The 24,985-nt window shown below is 39.4% G+C and overlaps 1 protein-coding gene and 1 long non-coding RNA gene across 5 annotated transcripts in view; one reads left to right on the top strand and one right to left on the bottom strand.

Annotated features, from left to right (window-relative positions):
* Positions 1-24,985, bottom strand: part of kynu (kynureninase) — a 257,201-nt gene that overhangs the window by 69,273 nt on the left and 162,943 nt on the right. For 3 of the 4 annotated variants that reach the window (XM_073025850.1, XM_073025843.1, XM_073025868.1), the window contains exon 8: positions 23,328-23,474. The exons of the other annotated variant lie outside the window; for it this stretch is intronic. In XM_073025850.1, coding sequence (XP_072881951.1) covers positions 23,328-23,474 — 147 coding nt within the window. The remainder of the gene's footprint in view (positions 1-23,327; positions 23,475-24,985) is intronic. 4 annotated transcript variants of the gene reach the window in all.
* Positions 662-12,401, top strand: LOC140714568 (uncharacterized). The gene is made up of 3 exons (XR_012095918.1): positions 662-761; positions 11,990-12,084; positions 12,238-12,401. It is a non-coding gene; the product is annotated as an uncharacterized lncRNA (long non-coding RNA).

Below are 24,985 nucleotides of genomic sequence, written 5' to 3'. Positions count from 1 at the left end.
CGATATCAGAGTCATGGAGCCGCACTGTATAGAAATAGGCCTTGTGGCCACTTCGTTTTGTACTATTAAATACCTATCTATACAGTTGCAATTTCACAACACTTGGCCTGTATCCTTCAGTACCATGGCACATCAAATGTTCATGTGCTGTAAGTACTTAAATATTGTGAGAACAACCTCCTACATCGGCCCCTCAGGCAGTGCATTCCAAATTTTATTCAAACTCTGGGTGAAAAGTTCTGAAAGCTATGGAGTAAAACAGCTTACAAAGAGGCACTATGGACACACTTGTCCATGGCTACCAACCTCCCCTTCAGCAGTACATAGTCCACTTGCTTGCATATGGCCCAAATCTCTCCAGATTTCAGATCCACTTTACCATATTACTCTTAATTCCATGGGCTGTTGCCTTGTGGGACAGAAGTTCACTACTAAAACACGTTGTCATGAGACATTTAGATTAGATTTTTGTTGGGAGTCTTCTATCTGTAAATTTGGAAAATTTTCAAAAATATTTCATTCATTGCAGGGTGATTTGGAACATAAAAATCACTGGTGTGGTGAAATACACATTTTTGTTCTTTTTGGGATCTCAAAACCATTCAGCAACAGTTGGGAACGCAAGTGGCTACAAGGACCACAGAAGGAACAGCCCGGCCTCGTATGGGTAATGCAATCAGTTGACTGATGCACATCTGCTTCAGGTGGATCTTTAAGATTGTCAAGCTAATGATGGAAAAGGATTCAGACCAGATTATCAGGTGATATATGGCATCTCTGCCAATGCATGAGTACAAAGGAGGCAAAATTTTTGGCTCTGTATTGTTAACATGGGGGAAGAGATTAGAAATATCTTTCAATCGTAACGTAAGTGACTGCAATACCCAAGGCTATTGAAACAAATCTAGGAGTAATTGAGGGAGCTCGTCAAATGATAAAATAAAATAGGAAATAATACCAGAAAAAATACAATTTTCCAACAGTATATTTTACTTTTACTGTTGAATTTAATGTTATATACAGAAAGGGCAATGCAAATTGATGTCACCCACCATGTATTGATTGGAGAAGGTGGCTTGAAAGAGAAGTTTTATTCCTCTTTGTAACAAATGGTAGATCGTAGAGTCAGTTAATATATTTCTAGCTGTACTATTGCAATCATTCTTCAGATTGTTCCTATTAAATATTTCAATTCACCATCCATCCACTTTCTATGAACAAACACTATGCACTCGCTATGGGCAAATGTTTAACTAGGCATCATTTCCCTGGGGATGTGGGTGAGTGCCTTTGATATAGTGTGTACCTTATCAAATTATGTTTTACTTATTTTTTTGTTTCTAGAAGGGTGAGCTGTTGAATTCTCCTGACACAAGTAACATTTCAAAATAGCTGACATGAGTATGTTTTGTAATTTGATGTGACCCTTCAAAAGATCGCCAGTTTAATGGGTAATGACATTTAGTATGCCACCAGATTTAATAGCCCAACTTCTAATTTAGCAGAAGGTTGACTACACTACTAAATTGATACAGTGATACTATTTTAAAGTACCATGCAAAGGAATAATACTTTGCAGATTACAACTTGAGTTATTTTGATGAATTATCTCTTCTCAGGCTTCCAGGTATCAATTTTACACATGTACTGAGTTTTGATGACAAACTCTGCCATCTTTATCAGGGATGATGCCTGGGTATATCTAGTCTGGTGTTTTTTTATACCCCCGTCGACCATCCCTCTTCATTCGTTAGACCTCATCCAATCAGGTTTTCAATGTCCCATGCTGTTACTATTAAATACCAGTTCTTACTTTGTCTTTGTTAAAATTCCTCTCCTCTGCTTTTATTTCAAAGGCTTCCTTCACCAGGCGGTCCCAAAAGCCATTGGCACAGCATAGCAGTTTTGTGCCATCAGAGTCACTCTTATGGCCATTACAAATGCACTTTTCTGCCTCCGCCAATTTCTCCAGCTAACCCAAACAGATATGCCTACTGTGCTCCTTGATGTGGGTTTCTCCCATGCGTTCTGTCTGGCCGATATACACTGCTCCGCATTCACAGAGAAACCTGTAAATGCCAGTGTCCTGTGTCCCACGTCGTCTTTGACCCGCACAAGCTGTAATTTGAGCTTCCTTATGGTTCTTGAATGGATCCTGGGGATCCTTCCAGAAATCAGGGAAATACAGGGAAGACAGGTGGTAGTGACAGGTTCCCCCTCGTTGTTAGGTTTCCTGGTTTTTCTGTCTGCCCTTTTAGGAGCCCAATTAATGTCCTTCAACTTTGGTAGGAACATTGTGCATCATTATCTTATTTCCTCATGGAAACTCTGTGTCTGAAATAGTTTCTGCATGGTCAATCAAAATGGAAAAGGACTGCCCTATGTTGGGAGGTAGCTGGTCAAAGATGACCTGGGACTCCGGATGGCTGGCCTTTACAGGATACCCTGTAAGTGCGGAGCAGTGTATATCTGCCATACAGAACTCAATGTGAAAACCAGCATCAAGGAGCACAGGTGTATCCGTTTGGGATATCCGGAGAAATCACTGGTAGTGGAATATTGCATTCGCAATGGCCATAGGATTGACTTCGATGGCACAAACCTACTGTGTTGTGCCAATATCTTTTGGGACTGCCTGGTGAAGGAAGCCTTTGAAATAAAACTAGAGAAAAAAAAATGTTAACAAAGACAAAAAACTCGCTCTAAGTAGGAACTGAAATTCGATTGTAAACAAGGTGGGAGAGCGGAAACCTGATTGGATGAGGACTAACCAATCAGGAGGGACGGATAACAGGGGTATAAATACCACCAGACTAGGTATGCTCAGGCATCATCCCTGATGAAGATGGCAGAGCTTGTTATTGAAATGTCAGTTAATAGTGATACATGCACCCTACCTGAAGCCCAAGAAGAATTTATTCATCATATATGCCAGGGAACCACTAGATCCTTTTGAGTTGTTTTCATTTAGCTTCCAACAGCCTAAGCAATTTATTTTGTTCATGATATTTGCAGGATGTTCCACTCCACCCCGTTTCCTTCACTTCTGAGACCTTCAAACACATTCTGCAGATAAAAAGTTTTATACTATTGGAAATAATTATTCAGTGTTTATTGAAAGGCTTTTGCACATGGCTTAATGCACCATAATGTTACTAAATGTGGTTTAAAGAGAAAACAGGTGGTGGGGTGGAGGTATGTCAACAGCAAAGGAAGTGTAAGGTGCTCCTTCTCTCTGCTAGCCTGCAGATCAACCTTGGGCAAGGTGTAGCAGCTGCTTAGCACCTCCCGATCAGGGTCACATGAAGCCACTGTCATATGAATGGGTGGTGCACATCACAAGCCCTGGTTATGCGACCACTGATGCTGGGCAGACAGTCTTTGAAGAGTATCGATAATAGCTGGGGTCACCCGTATTGTAAAGACACTGCTCAGAAGGTGGCAATGGTAAACCACTTCTGTAGAAAAATTTGCCAAGAACTATCATGGTCATGGAATCGTGCTCACCTACGTGATACGACATGGGACATACATAATAAACGATACAGGAAAATGCAAAATGTGTTATTGAATTTGGCTGTTGACATAAAGCAGTCCCTTCTTCGAACTAACACCACAGTTGTACTGTTTCAGTTGCATTTTAGATTGTAACAACAAATGAGAACAGACCTCTAATTTTCATCGGTCAACCTCATTAGAGTCATCTCGATAATGTCTTTCTTTTAAACTTCTAATTCTGAGCTAATATTTTGATCAAAGCATTGTGTCTTCCAAATAATTATCTGTTGGAGAGGGTGATCAATTTCAAAACCCTGAAATAAAACTAACAGCATTTGTACACGGTGATCACAGCAAGCATTAAGTCAACTTTACCCTAGGAAATAAATCAGATTTCAATTTAAGAACAGTTAAGCTAATTAATTTCAGGGCCTATGTCCTGCAGTGGTCAAAATAAAACTGTGATAAAATGCTATTCACACAACAGAAGCATGACCTGCAGACACGGTCATTTCCCATTAATTTCACTTACCACTGCTATGGTCATTAGTAATCCTATGGTTACATCTTCCCTTGTCTCACCTCCTTCCTATCTACAACACATTCAGGACTATGAGTTGCCATTTCCTGTTTATGATCAGATGATGCACGGTTCTGATTCTGATTAGAGGAGACTTGAAAGAGTCAAACACCTCTGTAATTGCAAGCCAGCCAACTGTGCCCTGTTATTTTCTGTTTATTGGAATTGCTAGCAGGATGCAGAACATCAATGGTACTGCCACCACTGAATTGGGGAAGTGCTTTATTGAGCACCTCTGCTCCATCCGCTAAAAAGTGGAACTTCCCGGTGACCAAGTGTTTTAATTCTGACTCTCATTCCCATTTCAATGTGCTCGTCCATGGCCTCCCCTTGTGCCATATTGAGGCCACCCTTAGGATGGAGGAACAAACCTTATATTCCATCTGGATAGCCTCCAACCTGATGACATGAATATCAATTTCTCCTTCTGGTAAAAAAAAATCCTCTTCCTCTCTTTCCCCCACATCTTCTATTCTCCCACTCTGGCCTCTCTTACCTCTTCTCCATGGCCTACCTACTACCTCCCCTAGGTCTGACCTCCTTCCCTTTCTTCTATGGTCCACTCTCCTCTCCTATTGGATTCCTTTCTCTTCAGACTTTTACCTTTCCCACCCATCTGGCTTCACCTATCACCTTCTAGCTATCCTCCTTCCTCTCCCCCTGCCACCTCTTTATTCTGGCAGGTTCCCCCTTGCTTCTCAGTCCTGAAGAAGGTTCTATGCCCGAAATATTGAACGTTTTTTAATTTCCATAGATGCTGCCTGACCTTCTGAGCTCCTTTGGCATTTTGTGTGCGTTGCTCTGGATTTCCAGCATCTGCGGACTTTCGCGTGTGAATGGTACTTTCAAATTTTTTGATATGAAATAAAAAAACCTTTTTTAGGAAAGTAAAATTCTGAAAGAACAATACAGACACTGGAAATATGAAACAAAAACAAAAATGCCCAGAACTTTCAGCATCTGTGAAGAGAGAAACCAAAGCAATATCTCAGTTCTGCATTAGAATAGGAAACAAACACATTTTAAATTGTAATGGTTGGGGGAGTGGGGGGATGTGGAGGGACAGGAATTGGTGAAGAAAGAATGGAGACCGAGTTTGCTATGGCAACATAAAAAGTTTCAGTGCCATGGGATGGAAGGAGTAATGAAACAAAGAAAACATGTTGACTGCAAAAATGCAAAACATATCATGTAATAGTTGTGGAGAGAGGACACTGAGTTAATGTTACATCAGTACATCATAGCTGGTTAACTCTGTCACAAGCAGGAAAGCATGGTAATCTGTGGGTGAATAAGACAAAAGAGTCAGGTGGAAATCCAGTAGAATGGGTATCTGAGCTTTTTCAGGATGGGTAGACCTGGAAAAGAAGTGACAATAAACTTAACAATATCACGGGACAACAAAGATTTCGCTTCCTGAACACCTTTGGGTATATCTTATGAATGCTGATCATGAAAATCACCATGAAATTTCCATATCATGCACCATTTTGTGAAATTGCCTGCATTTGTTATTACAACTCATTACTCAAATCAGAATAACTGATGCCAAGATGAAGGAAAGCATTTTTGTTGGTTCACAAATCAAACAGATCATCACTGACAGGCAACTTGAAGAACTTCTAGTGGGACTGGAGAGAATCTCATGGAAGGTAGTCATGGATACTGCTGAAAATTTTCATGGCAACTACAAAGAACCAAACTGTGTGCACCTGGTTGACAACAGGCTTCAGACATACAAAACCAGTGAAGTGAAACATATCACTAAAAATTCATTTTCTGCATTTAGACTTCTTCCCTGCACATCTTGATGCTGGCAGTGACAAGCATGGTTAAACGTTTCACCAGGACATTGCGGTCATGGAGAAACATCTCAGGGCAACTGGAACACATCAATGCTGGCTGATTATTGTTGGACACATTATATTCAAGAGAAGTTATTTCTTGTTGCTCCAAATTCCTACCTGATTCAAGTAGTATGAAATTATATTTGTGTTCAGCTTCAAATGGTCTATCATAAACAAAAGAAAGTTCTGAGTCCAGTTGTCCAGTGCAATTGACGCAAATCAAGCTTCTTCTCTCTTCACAAAAAGACTTGAGTATTTCTGTGTTTGTGTGTTTTGTGCAATATATATCTCAGTCTTCCTTTTAATTTTAATTAGATATTTTCTAATGGGAATCAGCAACAAATTAAAAATGAATCAATACAGGCTCCAAACCTCCGAATTCAACCAAAACCAAACCAAAATAATATCTTTCTTTTGTACTCATTTAGCTTCACAAAACCTTTTCTCATTGTTAAAGCAGCAATGAAATCTCATTAATTTCAAATCACTTCCCCGAAACGCATTTTATATATAATGATGTCTATCAAAACATCACATTAAAAATGTGTGTTTTAATAACCTGTGCTCCTTTTCCACAGTTTGCCATTTTATCCAAATATGTAAAAAGCCTGTGGAATATAAAACAACCTCAGTTGCTGGTGCTTTGATGTCCTTTGCTATAAATACAGTTACACAAGCTCAGTTATAGATGCCCTTCCCTGGTGTTAAACTGTGCAGAATGAAGTCTATTATACATTACTTCATAGTTTTCTGCTGTGAAATATATTAATTTCCTAACAAATTTCAGATCTGTTGACCTTAAATTACCAACAAATCCTTTATATTCATTTGTATTTTAACAGCTTTCTCAATATCTCAATGGCCAGAAACCCTGCCTTGATTTTTGTTATTGTGGAATCATTATGTTCCACACTGAAATATCACAGCAAAAACATATTTAATGATTTATCCACCATAAAAAACACATGAATTACGAGGATTAAATAGGGATGGCCAGCACCGCAGTTAAAGACATGCTCCTGCCCGGAAATACATCTCTAACTGGGAGTGCTAAATATATTACGAACACGAAGGAATTAATATTGGACTTGAGTCAATTGGCAAGGTATTCCAATTCGGAATATTTTCATTAGCCGCCCATAAGTTTCTGTGGGTGATGTGACTTTGCTCAAGCAATTAGAATTACATTCGCATTTGAGGAAGTGAAAGGAGATTATGAAGATGAAAAAAACATCTTCATTTTTGCTGAACGGGTACCACATTGCTGGTGGGTAATTGTATTACATTTGGGTTCAAGCAAGTTTGCCTGATTTTCCTTTAACTCTTTGCTTAGATATCAAGTTTTTAAAGTTCAAAGTTAATTTCTTTAATAAGTACATATAAGTCATCATAATATAATCAATGAAAGACCCCACCAACTTAGGTGTTCATCCACTGTGCAAAAGACAACAAACTGTACAAATACAAAAGGTAAGAAATAATAATAATAATAATAATAATAATAATAATAATAATAATAAATGAACAATAAATATGAAGGATGAGATAAAGAGTCCTTGAAAATGAGTCCATAGGTCGTGGGAACATTTCAATAAAGGGGAAAGTGAAATTGAGTAAAGTTATCCCCTCCGGTTCAGGAGACTGGTGGTTAAGGGGTGATAACTGTTCCTGAACCTGGTCCTGGTCTTAAGGGTCCTGTACCTTCTTCCTGATGGCAGCAATAAGAAGAGAACATGTCCTGGGTGGTGGCGGTGGGGTGTGCTGATGTTGGAAGCTGCTTTCCTGCGATTTCAGTAAATGCTATCTACACATCAGAGTCCAATGCCCTCACATTTTTGCTGCCTGTGTCAGTTTCTTAAATCATTAGTAAAAAACATTTAACAAAACAGAAGTAATTTTCTGATTTACATGAATTTCCATTTAAAATAATGCAATGTAGTTTGAGATTCTCACTGCTTATTTTTTTAGCTGTAATAACCTAGTACATAACTTGAAAGAAAACATTTCATCCTTCAGATTCTTTTCATCAGTTTATGTAAAAACATGATCTCTAAATTTCTTTTGACGATCATAACTAAAAATTCAAGGACTTTCCCCCCCATAAGTTTTGAACATTACTCTGACATTTTTCAGTTACAGGAATACATACTTGTTTCAAATTGTAGGAGTATACTTGTCTTTTAAAGAAATAGAAAATGCTTATAGTTTTTTTTTAAATGAACCTTTTAATCACCAAGTATGATGATAACTGCATTGCTCATTATCCTGAAGGAAAAGGTTAACTAAGGACAGTCAGCTTGGATTTACTGAAGGAGGGTCATGTCTAATTGTCTTTAGTGATTTTTTTTAGCAAAGTAACAAGACTGTCAGAGAGGGTTCACCTTCACTGATTTTAGTAAGGCTTTTAACATAGCCATACAAGGCAGAGAAATCAGAAGTATAAGGGCCCCTGAGACTGAAGAGAGGGCAGAAAGTTGAATCCAAAATTGGCACCTTGGGGGTAAAAAATATGAAGGGTAATTTTTGAAAAGTGTTTCAGACAGGAAAGCTGATTGCAGCTGGTTTCTACAATGCTCTATGTTGGTGTAACAAAGAGTTAAATACTAGGATATGAAGTTTGTAAGATGAGGCGAGACCTTTCAAGGGGCTGATAGTAGGGAATGAAACTGTCAAATCTGGGAAAACTCTCCACTCTACGGTTTACAGACAGCTTCTTCCTCACTGCCCTCAGATTTTTGAAATGTATGTGAGCCCATGAATCGTATCCTTTTCTTTTATACTATTTATTCGGTGATAATAAACCTGATTCTGAAGTAAGGAGGCATGAATGAATTGGTGAAGGGGCAGAATTAAATCTGGAGAGCTCTCTGAGTAAGGAAAGGGAATACACAACAAATATTGGCATATATTAGAGGAATGGAGGGATCTAGAAGTGTTTGACTACAGATTGCCAAGCAGTTAAGAAGGCATATCTTTAATCACTAAGGTAATAAATGTAAGAGCAGGAAAATCATAATGAACCATAAATTCACTAGTAAAGACTGCTTATTTCTAGTCACAGGAGGATGTGACATCACCACTGAGTGTTTAGAGGACAGTCTTTTTTTCTCAAGATGGAAATGTCAAACACTAAAGAGCTTCTAATAATTTCTAATGTAGCTTTAAGATGAAAGGGGAAATGTTTAAAGGACAACTACATTGTAAGTTTTCTTTTTGTAGAGAGTAAGTACCTGGAATGAGTTGCCAGGGGAGATGGTAGTGGAAGCAGAAACAACACTAAAATTTAAGAGGCTTTTGGAGAGGTGCATGAATATGCAAACTTGAAGGATGTAGACAATGTGCAGGGACATGTAGAATTTAAACAGGCATCACGATAGGCACAGATGACATAGGCAGAATGATATGTTCCAGAGATTTACAAGGTTGTGCCAAGGCCAGTTATAATCAGAATATTCTTACCCTTGACTGCTTACTTCATTCTTTGATTGACAAGCATTCTTCACCTCCCGTTAGCAGAGTTTAATTTAAAAGTGATTTTCTCCAACTTGGTTGCATATCATTTACCAAAGAAATGGACAGTAAAATATGTATTAATCAAAATACAAAATTCTAGAAAAAGCGTAGCAGGTTAAGCAGCATCTGTGGAAAGAGAAACAGACTTAAGGCTTCAGATTTCTAGCATCTGCAGTATTTTAAATTTCATTCAGGGCAGAAAACAGTAAATTTCTGATTGTAGAGAAAAGAAAGTGACAAAGTGTCTGGCAATTTGAGGAAACAAGACAAACCACCCTCTCACTTCTTAGCATAGATTGTGTTGTAAAATTACAAGGTCACTTACTTCACAAGCAGAAATATCAGTCACAGAAGGATGAGTAATGAGCACAATTAACTGACCAAATGGATCCCTGCAGATGAGATTTAGAATCTCTATTCTGAGCCTACACCTTACACAAATGTCTAAGAAAACAGCCTTCTAATAACACAGTGGAAATCTTCATCATAATGGACTACAGTTGATCATGAGTTAGCAGGAAGGAGTACTTGCAATAGTTTTAGATCTTACTTTTTATTACAGTTAAAAAGTACTCAGCCGGCTGTAACAGTATATAGACCACATTATTGCACTTTACACATTGGGAAAACTTTATGACTTGCTATGTAAACTATATCATCCACATCAGAGCACATTCAGGTTCACAACAATAGCACTTTTTTCCAGTTTTCGCTTTAAAATGTATTTATTTATGAACTAAACCACAATTGCAATTGTGGTCATTTTGCAAAATGTTGGACCATCACTACCAGCAAAATTAACAGTCAGGATTATAGCTCCAGCCCAATCAGGATTTCAGGGTACGGGAATCAATTATTAGCAGGTGTGGGACTGCACTGTGTCAGTGGATTATCTGTGCATTGTTCAGGGGAAGAGAATGAATGATAAAACTAAGTAATTCACTTGATTGGCAGATGTCCTAGTCCTGGGAAGACCTTGTTGTCCACCAAAATACTTAACAATGATCTCTCTCTCAGGACAACATGGCCTAGATTCTGCAATTACCTAAAAAGAAGTGAAAAGCATTGTGAATGAAATAATCCTTCAGAAATTGCTTAGAGGCAGATCAATGACTCATCTACCTCCTTATTTAGGAAATCTGATGTATACCACCTTCCTCTGGCTGACAAAACTGGCCCTCACACTCAACAATTTCTCCTACAGCTCCTCCCACTTCCTCCTCACTCGAGAGGTAGCCATGAACATCCCCATTGGCCTTAGCAATGCCTGCCTTTTCACTGTCTACATAGAACAGTCCATATTCCAAGCCTTTCCTGGTAATGCTCCCAAACTCTTCCATCTCTACATCGACTGCTACATTGGTGCTGCTTAATGCATCCATGCTGAGCTCATCAATTTTAACAGCTTTGCCTCCAGCTTCCACCCTGCCCTTAAATGTACGCAGTCCATTGCTTTCACTCCATGCAGCAACAGCAGAATTTCCTGGTGGCCAATCACTTTCATTCCTATTCTCATTTCCGTTCCAACATGTCGGTCCGTGGCCTCCTTTTATGCCATGATGAGGGTATCCTCCGTGTGGAGGAGCAACAACTCATATTCAAAGCAGCCTCCAACCTGTTGGCATGAATATTGATTTCTCCTTTTGGTAATTTTTCACCACCTTCTTCCTTCTGGGCTCTTCCCTCTTATTCTCACCTGCCTATCACCTCCTCCTGGATCCCCTGCTCCTTCCCTTTCTCCCATGGTCCTCTCTCTTCTCCTATCAGATTCCTTCTTCTCCTGTCATTTACCTTTCCCACATACCTGGCTTCACCTATCACCTTCTAGCTAGTTCTCCTCCCTTCACCCCCCCCCCCAACTTTTTATTCCACCACTATTCCCCCTTCCTTTCCAGTCCTGAAGAAGGGTGCTGATTGAAATGTCAACTGTTTATTCATTTCCATAGATGCTGCCTGACCTACTGAGTTCCACCAGCATCTTATGGGTGTTGCTCTGGATTGCCAGCATCTGCAAAATCTCTTATGTGTATAAATACAGTGCATAAATAAATGATATGAAATAAATGCTAAACCATCACTAGGATGTGTTTTAAAGTTCCTAATGAATTTTGGTCTAAAGCAATCGATCATCTCCATCTACAACGGTAAGTCCTCAGGAAGCTGAAAGCTGTTCTAAAGATAATTGTTTCAGGATTTAGATATTGAAAAAGTGTTCTCTCTTCATTTATTCTTGTTATCAAGATCTGTGTTTTCAGAGGCACCAGTGCCTCTACTTCCTGAGAAAGTTGAAGTATTTTATTCCTGCCAGCCGCTTACCAACTTTTATCAACATACCTTAGAAAGCAATCTATCCAGATACAGCATGGCTTAATATGGCAAATACTCTGCCCATAATCACAAGGAATTTCAGACAGTTGTGGACAGCTCAGCACATCATGGAAACGTGCTTCCCCTCTATGGATTGTCTACACTTCACAGTCCACAGTGCCTCGATAAAGCAGCCAACATAATGAAATTTCCTTGACATTTTGTCTTCTATTCCCTCCCACAGGGCAGGAGATACAAAAGCCTTAAAGCAGGTATCACCAAGCTCAAGGAAAGCTTCTATTCTGCTGTTGTAAGACCAATGAATGGTCCAATAGTAAGGTAAGATGGATTACTGACCTCATATTCTACCTTCTGCCTTACTGTTTGCTTGCACTGCATTGTTTCTGAAACACTTTAGAAGTTTAAAGTAAATTTATTATCGTAAGTATGTATGTGCAATCATATTCTACCTTGAGATTCATTCCCTTGCAGGTATTTGCAGTAGAACAAAGAAATAGAACAGATTCAATAAAAAGACTCCTACAGGTGCATGGCCTAAAGAAGATCTTTATACTACATTCTGTTATTGCTTTCCTTTACACTATCTCAGTGCACCATTGGAAGGAAATAACCTGTATGGATGGCATGAAAAAAACAAAGTCTTTCTGTGTACCTTGGTATACATATGACAATAATAAAGCAATTTACTTTAAAAAGTCTTTGAATCTGACTGCTATATAGTTTCCTGTAAGAGGTAGCTAATTTTGTTTATGGATAGAATCCTTTTTCCACTCCCAGGCACATCTCAAATACCTACTACTATTTGTGGTATCTTTTTTTAACTGCTGAGTAATTGTTTTTCCGGATTTTCTTGGAAGTACAATTATTGAGTCTCATGTTTATAGTCAATCAACCTTACCAGAACTGAAGAAGAGTTATTTTAAAATGAACAACTAAAAGGAATCAAAAATCAATTAAATAACAGAAATTCATTGCAGATTAACAAACTGTAGAAATCAGCTGGAGCCTTTATGCTGATTCATTACAAAAAGGTGGGAGCAGGAGAGCATTCGAAACAGGGTGAGCTAGAGATATTGATATTAATCTGTTTAGCATATTGTTTTCCTGGAAGAAAATCATACTTGGTTAAGTTGTTTAGGTGTTAATTGTTCCTGAAGAGAAAATGAAGATTGTGACTTACTGGAGATTTTAATGCTCTTGAAACACTTACACTGATTGAATTGATTTTGCTATTAACTCAAAATAGCAACCATAAAACATTAACTTTAGACATAGCTATATGCAATCTACATGGCAGATTTTATGCACATGTCAAAAATGAAAGAATATGTTCAGTGTAAATATCACTGCGTACAGTTTATAATATATATCCTAAAAAGTTCAATGTGAAATTTTGCCTCAGGAAACTTGATAATGAATTTACCCTAAGTGGAGTGCCAAATTACGTTAAGTCAAGAAATCATAATCAGCTATTTGATGGAAATCATGCCAAATTAGCTTCAACCATTGTTAAACGTAATAAGATTTTGACACGTAGCATATCATGGCAACTGCTCAAGGCAGCAAAAATGACATGACATGAGGATAAACAGCAGCAACTTAATACAAAAACACTTTAATCTAACTCAGCTGCTGGGGAAGTGACAAAGGCATTTTGAATTCATTGTCTGGTTTTACGTTACAGGTCAGTTATAAAATGCGTGGTTAATCTGGTGCAAATGGCTAAAATAATAGCTTCCAAGGTTTTATAAATGTAATTTATTTTTGACTCCCCTCCCATCAAAATCAACCACTCCCCCCCACCAAAGGAAATCAAAGAATACAGTTCTGTGCTTACTAATGCCATTTTCAGGTAATGTTGACTCAGAGTACTATAGTGCAGTAACAGGCCCTTCACTGACATCCCACCCTGCAAAAACTCACTTCAGGGAGGAAGCACCACCACCACCCCTCCCCGCAACCCTATATCCCCTCCCCCACCCCCCCGTCGACCTCCAAGGGTGTATGTAATACCTTGTTTAGTGACTTTGTTTAATCTGTAAAGCAAGCTGGGTGCATACAGAAAATGTGACATTAAAATATGTACTTATATTATCATGGAGTCATTTTTTTTTTATTCCATTACAACTTTAAGCAAATCTACAGGGAGTTTGGCCTCATCATGTAGGGCATCAATAGAGTAGCTCCTTAGCAGCTAGCCAGCTAGTTTAAGTAACATTAGCTATGCTAATAAATGAATGACTCCTGTTAAGCTCACCTCAACATATCTTTTACATTTTAACCCACCATGGGCAGTAGAAAAGTCAGTTGCAAACAGTGCAGCAAGCAACACTGACATCATTTTTGAGGTCGACTGTAAAGCCCGCCCACAGAGAAAATTGATAGGTCTACTTAGCATGAAGACAGACCAATCAGGATGCTCCCTCTCGCTCCCGCTCTCACTCTTTCTCTCAAAAAAACTGATTTCTGGGATATCGTATATAATTTGCGGGTGTCAGGGAACCGCTATCAATATGTGGGAGACTCCAGAACTTCTGGGAGAGGTGGGATGTCTGCCTTTGGCCCATTTCTTCTGTGCCAAAATGTTTTTCTACCTAGTCCCATCTACCCACATACAGACCATAGTCCTCCATACACCCCTCATCCATCACAGGATATCACTTGGAATATTTTACAATTCGTGCCAGAAAGAAGAATTGGCTGAAATGTAGAATATGTGGTATCTAAACTTAACCAAACCGTTTTCAGCTCAGTTTTTGCTGTTTTTAAAAAAACGTCAGACTTCCATTACAAAAATTTTGCATTCACAGATAACATTGCCACCTTTTTGGAATGATTTAAAACTTTGCAGAGCTTACTTTGAAACCTAAACTAAATAGGTAATGCATGCACACACTGAATATTGTCTTTAACCACAGATTAGACATTTTTGTCATAATTTAACTGTTTAAGTCAGGTACACCATTTCAGGTTTTATGGGGAAACTACTCTGTTAAGGTGGGACGCCAGGATATTGATGGTGAGGTAATACTGATAGAAGGGTGTATGTATTACATCAACATCATCATCATGTACTGTGTTGTATGACATGGGGGATTATGCTCTCCTGTCCATGATTGTTCCTGGCAAATTTTTCTACAGAAGTAGTTTGCCATTGCCTTCTTCTGGGCAGTGTCTCTACAAGATGGGTGACCCCAGCCATTATCAATACTCTTCAGAAATTGTCTGCCTGGTGTTAGTGGTCACATAACCAGGACTTGTGATATGCATCGGCTGCTCATACGACCATCTACCATCTGCTCCCATGGCTTCACATGACCCTGATCGGGGGCTAAGCAGGTGCTACACCTTGCCCAAGGGTGACCTGCAGGCTAGTGGAGGGAAGGAAGGCCTAACACATCCTTTGGTAGCGACGCAGCTCCACCCTGCCACTCAGTACGTATTAGAAGGAATTACAAAAGGTAATGTTTCTGCTGGCCTTCAATGTGGTTTAAGAGATAGATAAGTAAACCTTGGTAAAGGGCAAATTTAAATTTGCTGTGGCAAAGCAGTTGGTGTTCTTGGCATCTGGGTTTGATCCAGACTTCACCCGTGTGGAATTGGCATATTTTCTCTGCGACTGTGTGTGTTTTTGCTGGGTGCTCCAGTTATCTCTGACATCACAAAGATGTGCTGGCTGTACTGTCGTGGACAGAAGGAATCTGGGGTTCATGGACCCCCTTGGATAATGGCACAAAAATGGCTGAGCACCCCCGATTTAGACTGTTGAATCATTGAGGTTGCACTTGGCCAGGTAAATGGAGCATAATCCATTCCTCTCCTGACTGCAATGGAAAAGATACAACGATTCTGGATATTAAGTCGTGACAGAGTCTTTGAAATCTTAAAATGGAGATGCAAAGTCAAGATGTTCTCCAAGACGACCACAACCTTGTTGTGGAGTTTGCAGGCTTGCATGCCTCAATGATCAGGAAAGCGATGTAGGCTGGAGTCAGGGTCTTGTGCTTTGGCTCTTACTAGGGTCACCAATGCCAAACAGGTCAAAGGGCAGAGGCCCGACTAAGAACTATTCCTTTAGGTTTGTGGGGTTCATCTCAGGGCTAACAAGCCCGACTGGTCAAAAAAAAACAATTGTTCTGGAAACGGCAATGAAGAATCCTTCCACATCTGTGTGTGACGGTATGGACAGACAGAGATGGAGAACCTTAATTGTTGCCCTTAATGCCAGCGAGTAACAGCAGTAAGTAAAGTCAGGTATGAAAAATAATGGCAGATAAAATCAAAGAAAATCTGCAGATGCTGGAAATTCAAAGCAACACACACAAAATGCTGGAGGAACTCAATAAGCCAGACAGCATCTATGCTAAAGAGTAAAACAGTCGATATTTTGGGCCAAGACCTTTCATTAGGAAGAAAATCTGAGTTATTTTATGTTAATAAAGATCAAGTGGACAACTAGGGGAGGAAGGACCAAAAAAAATAAAGTGAGTATGGAAGCAGAGAATGAGGATAAGTTTCATTGTGAATAGCTTGTGACTGTCTTCACTAAAGTGGGCTACGATGCTAATTTTAATGAAGATCAATAATTAGATTTTTACATCATAAAAGAGGAAGTATTAAGGAGCTAAGCATCTTTGAAAATGGATAGGTGCTGAAATCCTTTTGAAAGGTAAAGATACAAGAGACTACAGACCCTGGAATATGGAGCAACAGAAAATATACTGGAGGAACTCAGCAGAGCAAGCAGAATCTGTGGAAGGAAAGTAATTGTTATTGTAATGGGCCAAGACCCTGCATCAGGATTATTTGTTCCTCCAGATGAAATATAACACAGGCTGTTAAAAGAAGCAAGAAAGCAAACTGCAGAGACTCAAAATATGATATTCAATCCTACTTGGCTGCAGGAGAGATTTCAGTGGAGGAGAGGACTGCTGGCCTTATACCACTGGCTTAAAAGAGAGGAAAATATAAATCAATTAATTACTGACCTATAGTTTAACTGCAATGGTGGGGAAATTACTGGAATCAATTCTAAGCAATTGTATATACGTTAGTTTAAAAAGATACAGTTTAAATACAGCAGTCAGCATGGATTTGTGGAAGGATGACTATGTCTAAGCAACTTGTTTGAAGTATTTAAGAATTTGAGAGTGTTACGAACCCCGTAACTGGGTCACTTACCAGCAAAGATAAAGAGGTCCGTTGAAGTCTGATGGTACTATTTTTAACAGTATTTATTGATAAAATACACAAAAATAATATCAATGCAAACATACAGATAATATACGTCGTCAAAACTAAATCTAAAAGCGCGGGTATAATAATAATCAATAAGAAATAGCTCTATCGTTGTCTAGGGGATAATGTATTGTCCGATGGAAATATAAAAGTCACTTTAGTTCAAGCTGTAGGCTGTAGCCTTTGGTTGGAGTCAAGAGAGAGAGTTAAACTTGCCCATTCCTTTTATGAGGGCAATCCTTCGAGAGTCGTTGGGGCTGAATTTCTCCTTTTGGGTTAGCTAAAGCCGTTCTTCCGTGGCAAGACCCACCAATTCCGAGGCAAATGGAAAAGGACGCACGTGGGCTGTTTACACCGGCTTTCGCTATTACGCTGTTACAGGAGTTCTAGCGTTTCTTCTGGTGCGTCTGAGGGGCTGTTCCCACAGGCCCTCTTTTATCCCCACTCACGGGGTCTCAGATGTCAATCAGGGTGGAATGATGCCATCCCCCCAACCAGCCCACTTTGCCCGAGGGCTTCCACGAAGCACAGTATTTTAATACACAATTCTGTCTCCAAGAGACAATGGCCGTTTCCCGTAGCTTTGTATCGCCGCGGGGCTAAACATTCCAAATGTCTCTCTCTCATTTCCTGGGTCTCTGGACCTGAATTAATAGCGATCTGGCGATTCTCAAAAAGGAGGGGGCTACAGGCGTAACAAGAGTCAATAGGGAAAATGTTTATATATATATATATATATGTATGTAATCTATATGAACTTTAACAAGTCTTTCGGTGAGGTCCTAAATGTTAAGCTGATCAGATACAGAATCAATGGAGATACCAATGAACGGATTATAGTGGCATGAAAAATGCTTTCCTTTATTACCCAAGACAGAAGAGCATGGAGATGACACTAGTAGGACCACAATATGGGGACAGCATGTCGCCACCTTAGAGGAAAGGTAAAATTCTGCAGGTGCTAGAAATCCAAAGGAACACACTCAAAATGCTGGAGGAACTCAGCAGGTCAGGCATTAACTGCTGAATAAAAAGTCAACATTTTGGACCAAGATCCTTCTTCAGGCCTGGAAAGGGAGGGGTAAGACACCAAAATAAAAAGATGGGGAGAGGGGAAGGAGGATAGCTAGAAGGTGATAAATGAAGCCAAGCAGGTAGGAAATGTAAACAGCTGGAGCAGAAGGAATCTTCTTCAGAAGAGGAGAGTAGATTATAGGAGAACAGGAGGGAGGAGTGAACGAAGGGGTGGTGATAGGCGGGTGGGAAGAGGTAACGGGGCAGATTGCAGAATAGGAGAGGAGGGGGGAGGGATTTTTTTTATAGGAAGTGTTGCTCCTCCACCCTGAGGGTAGCCTGATCATGACACAAGAGGAGGCCATGGACTGACATGTCAGAACGGGAAAGGGAATCGGAATTAAAATGCTTGGAGACTGGGAAGTCCCGCTGTTGGTAGACGTGATTGCCAGAGAGAGAGTGTAGAGACTAACAAAGGCTTTTGCAGGATTAAAAAAAAATTCTCAGAGTGTTGTATAGAAAAGAATTAGATCCATCGACCCACTTCACCTATGCCATGTTTTTGCACATCTAATCCTATTTGCCTGCATTAGGTTCATATCCTTCTTTCCCTAAAGTGCTTGCTCCCTTGTTTATGGAAGAATTAGAGAAGCTATAACATTGGTGAGGCTGAATTTGGAGTATTGTGTGCATTTTTGGTCACCTAATTACAGGAAGGATATTAATAAGGTTGAAAGAGTGCAGAGAAGGTTTACAACGATGTTGCTGGATCTTGAGAAACTGAGTTACAGAGAAAGGTTGAATAGGTTAGGACTTTGTTCCCTACAGCGTAGAAGAATGAGGGGAGATTTGATAGAGGTATATAAAATTATGATGGGTATAGATAGAGTGAATGCAAGCAGGCTTTTTCCACTGAAGCTAGGGAAGAAAAAAACAGAGGACATGGGTGAAGGGGGAAAAATTTAAAGGGAACATGGGGGGGGGGCTTCTTCACACACAGAGTGGTGGGAGTGTGGAATAAGCTGCCAGATGAAGTGGTAAATGCGGGCTCACTTTTTACATTTAAGAAAAACTTGGACAGGTACATGGATGAGAAGTGTATGGAGGGACATGTTCCAGGTGCAGGTCAGTGAGACTAGGCAGACAAGTGGTTCGGCACAGCCAAGAAGGGCCAAAAGGCCTGTATCTGTGCTGTAATGTTTGATGGTTCTAACTTTCTTTGTAGACAATGAGGCTGCAACCAGACTTATTTGAGATCCATTGCTGTATAACTATGAAAAAAAAGCTAAAGTAAATGGAATGCAATGCTTTATTTATCAGAGAGGTCAGAACGCAGTAAGTTTTGATTCAAAAATCAAAGTATTATATGCAGAATAAGAATTTAATTTTACTAAGAGAGTGGTTCACATCTGGAACTCAGTGCCTGAAAGGGGGGAAATGGCAGAAACACTCATCAAACTTTGTATGGATATGTATGTGAAAAGCCCTTATCTACAGTTTATAGACCTGGTGCTGGTAAATAAGTTTAAATTGGGCCGCTCTTTTTCAATCAACACAAACTAAATGGGTTAATTGTTCTCCTAATGTCAAGAGAACGTTCTATGATTTTATAGAAGGTGGAATCCTGCAAGCACAAAATGGGAAGCTGAACCGAATGGAATGATGGGAAAAAAAGCAGTGAAAATGCTGACACACTTTACCCCGCAGATTGAAAGAAAGTAGTTAGCAAAAAGGAGATAAGGGATTGCTGATATCTTGTGAAGTCAATAGATTCCCTAAAAAGACAAATAAGCAAAACGTAACTGATAAAATATCGGATGAGGATAGCTGAGAATATTGGAAATTATCTGAAACAAGGGAAGAATAGAAAACTGATGAATGGGCCTGCCACATTCTCTGCAATGAAAACAAAAGAACATCTGTTCCTTTGTAATGCCAAGGGAGAAACAGTCAATTAAATTGATCAGCAGCTAAACCGTCAAATATGCCATTATTCCAACAGGCCTGAGTGGGAAAAAATATCACCTATATATTACCAGGACATATTCTAACAGACCTAACATAAAGTGTCTCCAAAGCAATAGTGTCTGAGAGGATCACAGGTGGAGAGGGTCAGGAATTTTAATATTCCTGGGTGTTACTATTTCAGAGGATCTGTGCTGGACCCAGCACAGAAACGCAATTGCAAAGAAAGCACAGAAACCCCTCGACTTCCTTAGGAATTTCACGAACTTCTATAGACGTGCATTGGAGAGTGCATTGACTGGCTGCATCTCAGCCTTGTATGGAAACACCAATGCCTTTGAACAGAAAATCCCACAGAAGGTATTGGATTCGGCCCAGTACATCACAGGTAAAGCCCTCATCATCACAGCTCCCTACCCACCACCCAGGTCATGCTCTTCTCTCACTGCTGCCATCAGGTAGAAGGTACATGTGCCTCAGGACTCGCACCATCAGTTTCAAGAACAGTTACTACTCCACATCCAACAGGCTCCTGAACAAAAGGGGATAACTATACTCACCCATCCATTGAGAAGCTCCCACAACTAATGGTCTCAGTTTAAGGACTCTTTGTCTTGTTATCTCATGTTCCAATCATTTATTGCTATTTACTTATATTTGCATTTGCACGGTTTGTTGTCTTCTGCACTCTGGTTGATCTTTCATTGATTCTGTTGTAGTTACTATTCTATAGTTTTGCTGAGTATGCCTGAATGAAAAGTAATCGCAGGGTTGTATATAGTGACATATATGTACTTTGATAATAAAATTCATTTTGAACTTCAAATTCACTTTTGATTTCAGATTCCCAGTATCTATACAGCTGAACAATGTATAAGCTGCAGAAGTGAAGGGAAAAAGTACGGGTGCTCTCTCAAACCTGTATCAGAACATTGACCTAAATCATGTGTCTAGAGCTGGAATGCAAATTGAAATTAGAAACTTGTATTGCAGAACTGAGAACCGCAGCAACTGAGCTACAATTTACATAGCTGCAAGGTGATAATCCCATTGTGACAACAGATTAGGTTGAATCTTATGTAATTTTCATATGACTCACAGCTTGTGTCCTGTCAGGTTAAATGAAATTACTCTTCCTGTAGTGAATGCTGGATCCTTAAGTAACTAAGGTGCTTCTTGTTCTCTAGGTAACCATCTGGAAAGAAGTCAAAATAATACAGTGGGTGAGGGAGATAATTGAAATCCCAACATTATGCTCTGAATTTACTGTAACCATGGGACTGATTTTAGGAGCCTTCTTGAAACAAGTACCCAGTGACTTGCCCCTGTTGCCTGTCTTGTGACTCGATCATCTTGTTTTGAGCTATATTTGTAAATTGGGGCCTCACTTAAATTTGCCAGTTGCAATCACCTAACTTCCACGCTAAGCCGGCATTTTAGATATCAGGAAGGTACTTTCAAGTCAAGTCAAGTTTATTGTCATTTAACTATATATACATGTATACAGCCAAATGATAAAACACTTCTCCGGACCATGGTGTAAAGCACAGTAGTACACATAAACATACACATAACACACAATAACTCAGGAAAGTAAGAATGAAACTTACAAATGAACTGCACGTAACTGAAGTACATATATTAAACATTGTAGGGTACAGAGCAAATTAACAAGTGACACTGCAATGCGATGTGGCCAGCTTGTCATTCAGCAACTGACAAGAGATTGCTCCTGCATGTTTTAATTTTGAGCAGCTTGCAGTATTCAAAGCATAGCAAAAATGAGCAAGATTTGCACAGCAGTTGGCTCTGAGATCCAACCAAAAGGGTGGCTCTTTCCCTACCCCAGTGATTTTCTGATGTTGTCAGTTATTTTACAGCAAGAATAGGAGATTGGCATTTGAAAAGTGCTGCCTACCTTCTTCAAGACATGAAAGTTGTTCTATAAATACTGACACTTACCCAAGTTCATATTAAATGACTTACTTCAGTACTTTCATGTCCCTTTCTTCTTCTGAAAACTTCTTCTCTGACATTCTCAAGTGATCTTTGAAGCTGTCATTTTATACCATTTATAGTAGCTTTTCAAAAAACATACTTCCAGACTTCTGTAACAGAAATCAACCTGTCTGCCTGTAATGTCCCTTGTGATCTTTTTACCTACTTTTTATTTTGCTGTATATTAATACCTGCTGGTATTTCAGTATCTGTCCACAATATAACTTTATTAGCTCCTTTCAGATGTTGATAAATCTCAATTTCAATATTCTGTTGATCTAGGTTGGATAGTGAATATTGGTACCTCGGGCTGAGATGTTTGATGTTGTGGTGTTTGACAAGTTTAGCAACCCGCAAAGCACTCCAGCGGGTGGTGATTATGGGCACCCAATTGCCCACCATTAAGAACATCTACCATAAACACTGCCTGGGCAGGGCAAAAAACATTATCAAAGATGCATCTCATCCTAACTTTACTTTATTGTCACCAAACAATTGATACTAGAGCATACAATCATCACAGTGATATTTGTTTCTGTGCTTTGTGCTCCTTCGCGCTATGAACTTCTAACTCTCCTCCCATCCGGTAGGTGCTACAGGAGTCTCTGCTCCCGCACCAGCAGGCTCAGGAAGAGCTTCTTCCCTGAGGCTGTGACCCTGCTGAACCTCACATCACAGCGCTAAGCAGTATTGCACTCATATTGGGCTGTCTCAGTACTTTTATATTTGTGTGCTGTAGCACTTACTTTTTATTCACAGTTATTTTGTAAATAACACTATTCTTTTGCACTTCTGGTTAGATGCTAATCGCATTTCACTGGCTTTCTATCTGTACTCGGCACAATGACAATAATGTTGAATCTAATTAACTTGCAAACGCTTCATCACCAATCAAGGTGACATCCTCAGTGCACATTTGTTGGTGTTCCTCTCCGAGAGTGCTCGTGTTTATATAGCACCCTTTGCTATTTGCTTGCCTCAGTCCTGATTGGCTACCCATTCAATTGACCTTTGAGTTCTTTTAGCCTGTGTTTCTTTGGCCCGGGGGGTGGGGGGGGGGTGTTGTAGATGGAGTCTATTTTGATATGTTTGTTTACGGAGTTATCAGAAGAGAACAACACTTCTAAAAATTCTCGTGCCTGCTTCATGTTTGCCCGCGCCCGAACCTCTGCAGCGCTCCAGTTAAAGTGAATGGGCAGTCTACATAAACACCAGCCCTCCCAGAGGGAAACAGCAGTGACTGCTCACTGGGGATGTCACCGCGACAGGTGATTAAATGTCTGCAAACTAACTGCCAAGCTTGGTGAACGCTGCAACATGAAACTCAGTTGATCCGTTCGACTCACCTTCGCATGCCCTGCTCTTGTTATTGAAAGCATGTCAAAAAGCTGTCCAGTGTAATATTGTACTCCGCTGAAGAGAATCACGGCAATACTGTCACCTTCCTTTTCTATTGTAGATAAAATATCTTTTGTTTGCAGGATCTCTTCACCCTGGAAACAAATGGTTGATCATGATTTTGTTTAAATGTAAAGCATAATGAATGAAATTATAATTCCTACAATCAAGGACTATTAATTGAAGAATATGTTTTGATTCAGTGTGCATGAATGCTCTGTCCTACAGTAAAACTAGATTTCAACAAAATCTGAAATACTGTTTTGCAAAAAATCAGGTTTTCAAAAAAATGCTCACAGATTTTAAATATCATTATTTTGTTCTTGAAATCAAATACTTATCTCCTTTAATCTAATTACATTAATAGCTACTATTTATGGTGCATTGACGTAAACACATTTTCAAGATAAAAGAAACTGCTTTGCACTTCAATCTTTAAAAAGTACTTAACACCCCATGTTAAAAAAAACTTTATTCTGAGCTCATGTTGCCAAGGAGAATCCATCAGCAGGTATTTCATATTGTTCCTCTCAGGAATAGCAGGGCAATTATTTAATTATCTGTATCCATGTTGTACAAAAGGAAACATGAATACTGAATTTGAAGTTTATGGTAATAACATACTTAATGTTGTTCCTTGTCAAAACCAAGCACTTGCGGCCCATGTACAGTAAATAATTTAATTTGATGTATAATTGTTCATGTAATTATGTAATTTATGTACTGTAATTATCAAAACTGAAAGAACTAAACAGTTGTTTGACTTGGTTCTTGTTGTGTTCTTTATACGTACCATGGGTTACTCATAAAGACACGTATTCTGGAAGAACATAACTAGAACTTTTATTTAACAGCAAACAGCAACCATGATTAACCATACAAGCTTCTAGATCATTCTGTGATTTCTGCACATGCTCCGAACTCTGTCACGTGACACATGATATCTCATTTGACTTTTCTTAAAAAGAAAAACAATTAGCAACATTAATCAAAACAAATGAATAATTTAACGTCTCTATCAGTCTCTCTGGGGGTTTATGAACATGAGTGGACCTTCTAAGTGGTTCACACAGTTCTTGTGTTTCCTTGCTATTTCCATGTTTTGTCTGGTCTGCATCAGTTAACTGAAACTCCGAAGTTGGCTCTTTCTTGAGGTCTTTGTGATTGCTTCTTAATGCTGGTCCTTCTTCTGTTTGGACCATGTATGATCTGGGTTGTACTTCTCCGAGTACTGTAGCTTTCTGTGTCCATGTGTTCATTTTGTCTTGTATTCTCACTTCATCTCCTTGGTGCAGTTCAGGTAACGGACGAGAACATCTGTCAAAGTATCTTTTCTGCTTTGCTTTGTGTTCATCTTTCCATCTTTTCACTTGTTCACCTTCCTCTGTTCTCAGAAGGCTTTCATTTATTGGCAGATTGGATCTCAAATGGCGTCCCATCAAGAGCTGAGCAAGTGAAAATCCACATTCAAGTGGAGTACTATGATAGGTTAACAAAGCTTTATAAAAATCACCTCCACAATATTTTGCTTTGTAATCAGTTTCTTGATAATTCCTACCAACTTCCCAACTAATCCATTGGACTGAGGGGAAAATGGACTTGATGT

The sequence above is a fragment of the Hemitrygon akajei genome, chromosome 2 (assembly GCF_048418815.1).
Source record: "Hemitrygon akajei chromosome 2, sHemAka1.3, whole genome shotgun sequence".
In the NCBI taxonomy this organism is placed as follows: Eukaryota; Metazoa; Chordata; class Chondrichthyes; order Myliobatiformes; family Dasyatidae; genus Hemitrygon; species Hemitrygon akajei.
Note: the sequence above shows the minus strand (reverse complement) of the source record. Positions and strands in the feature narration are given on the sequence as shown.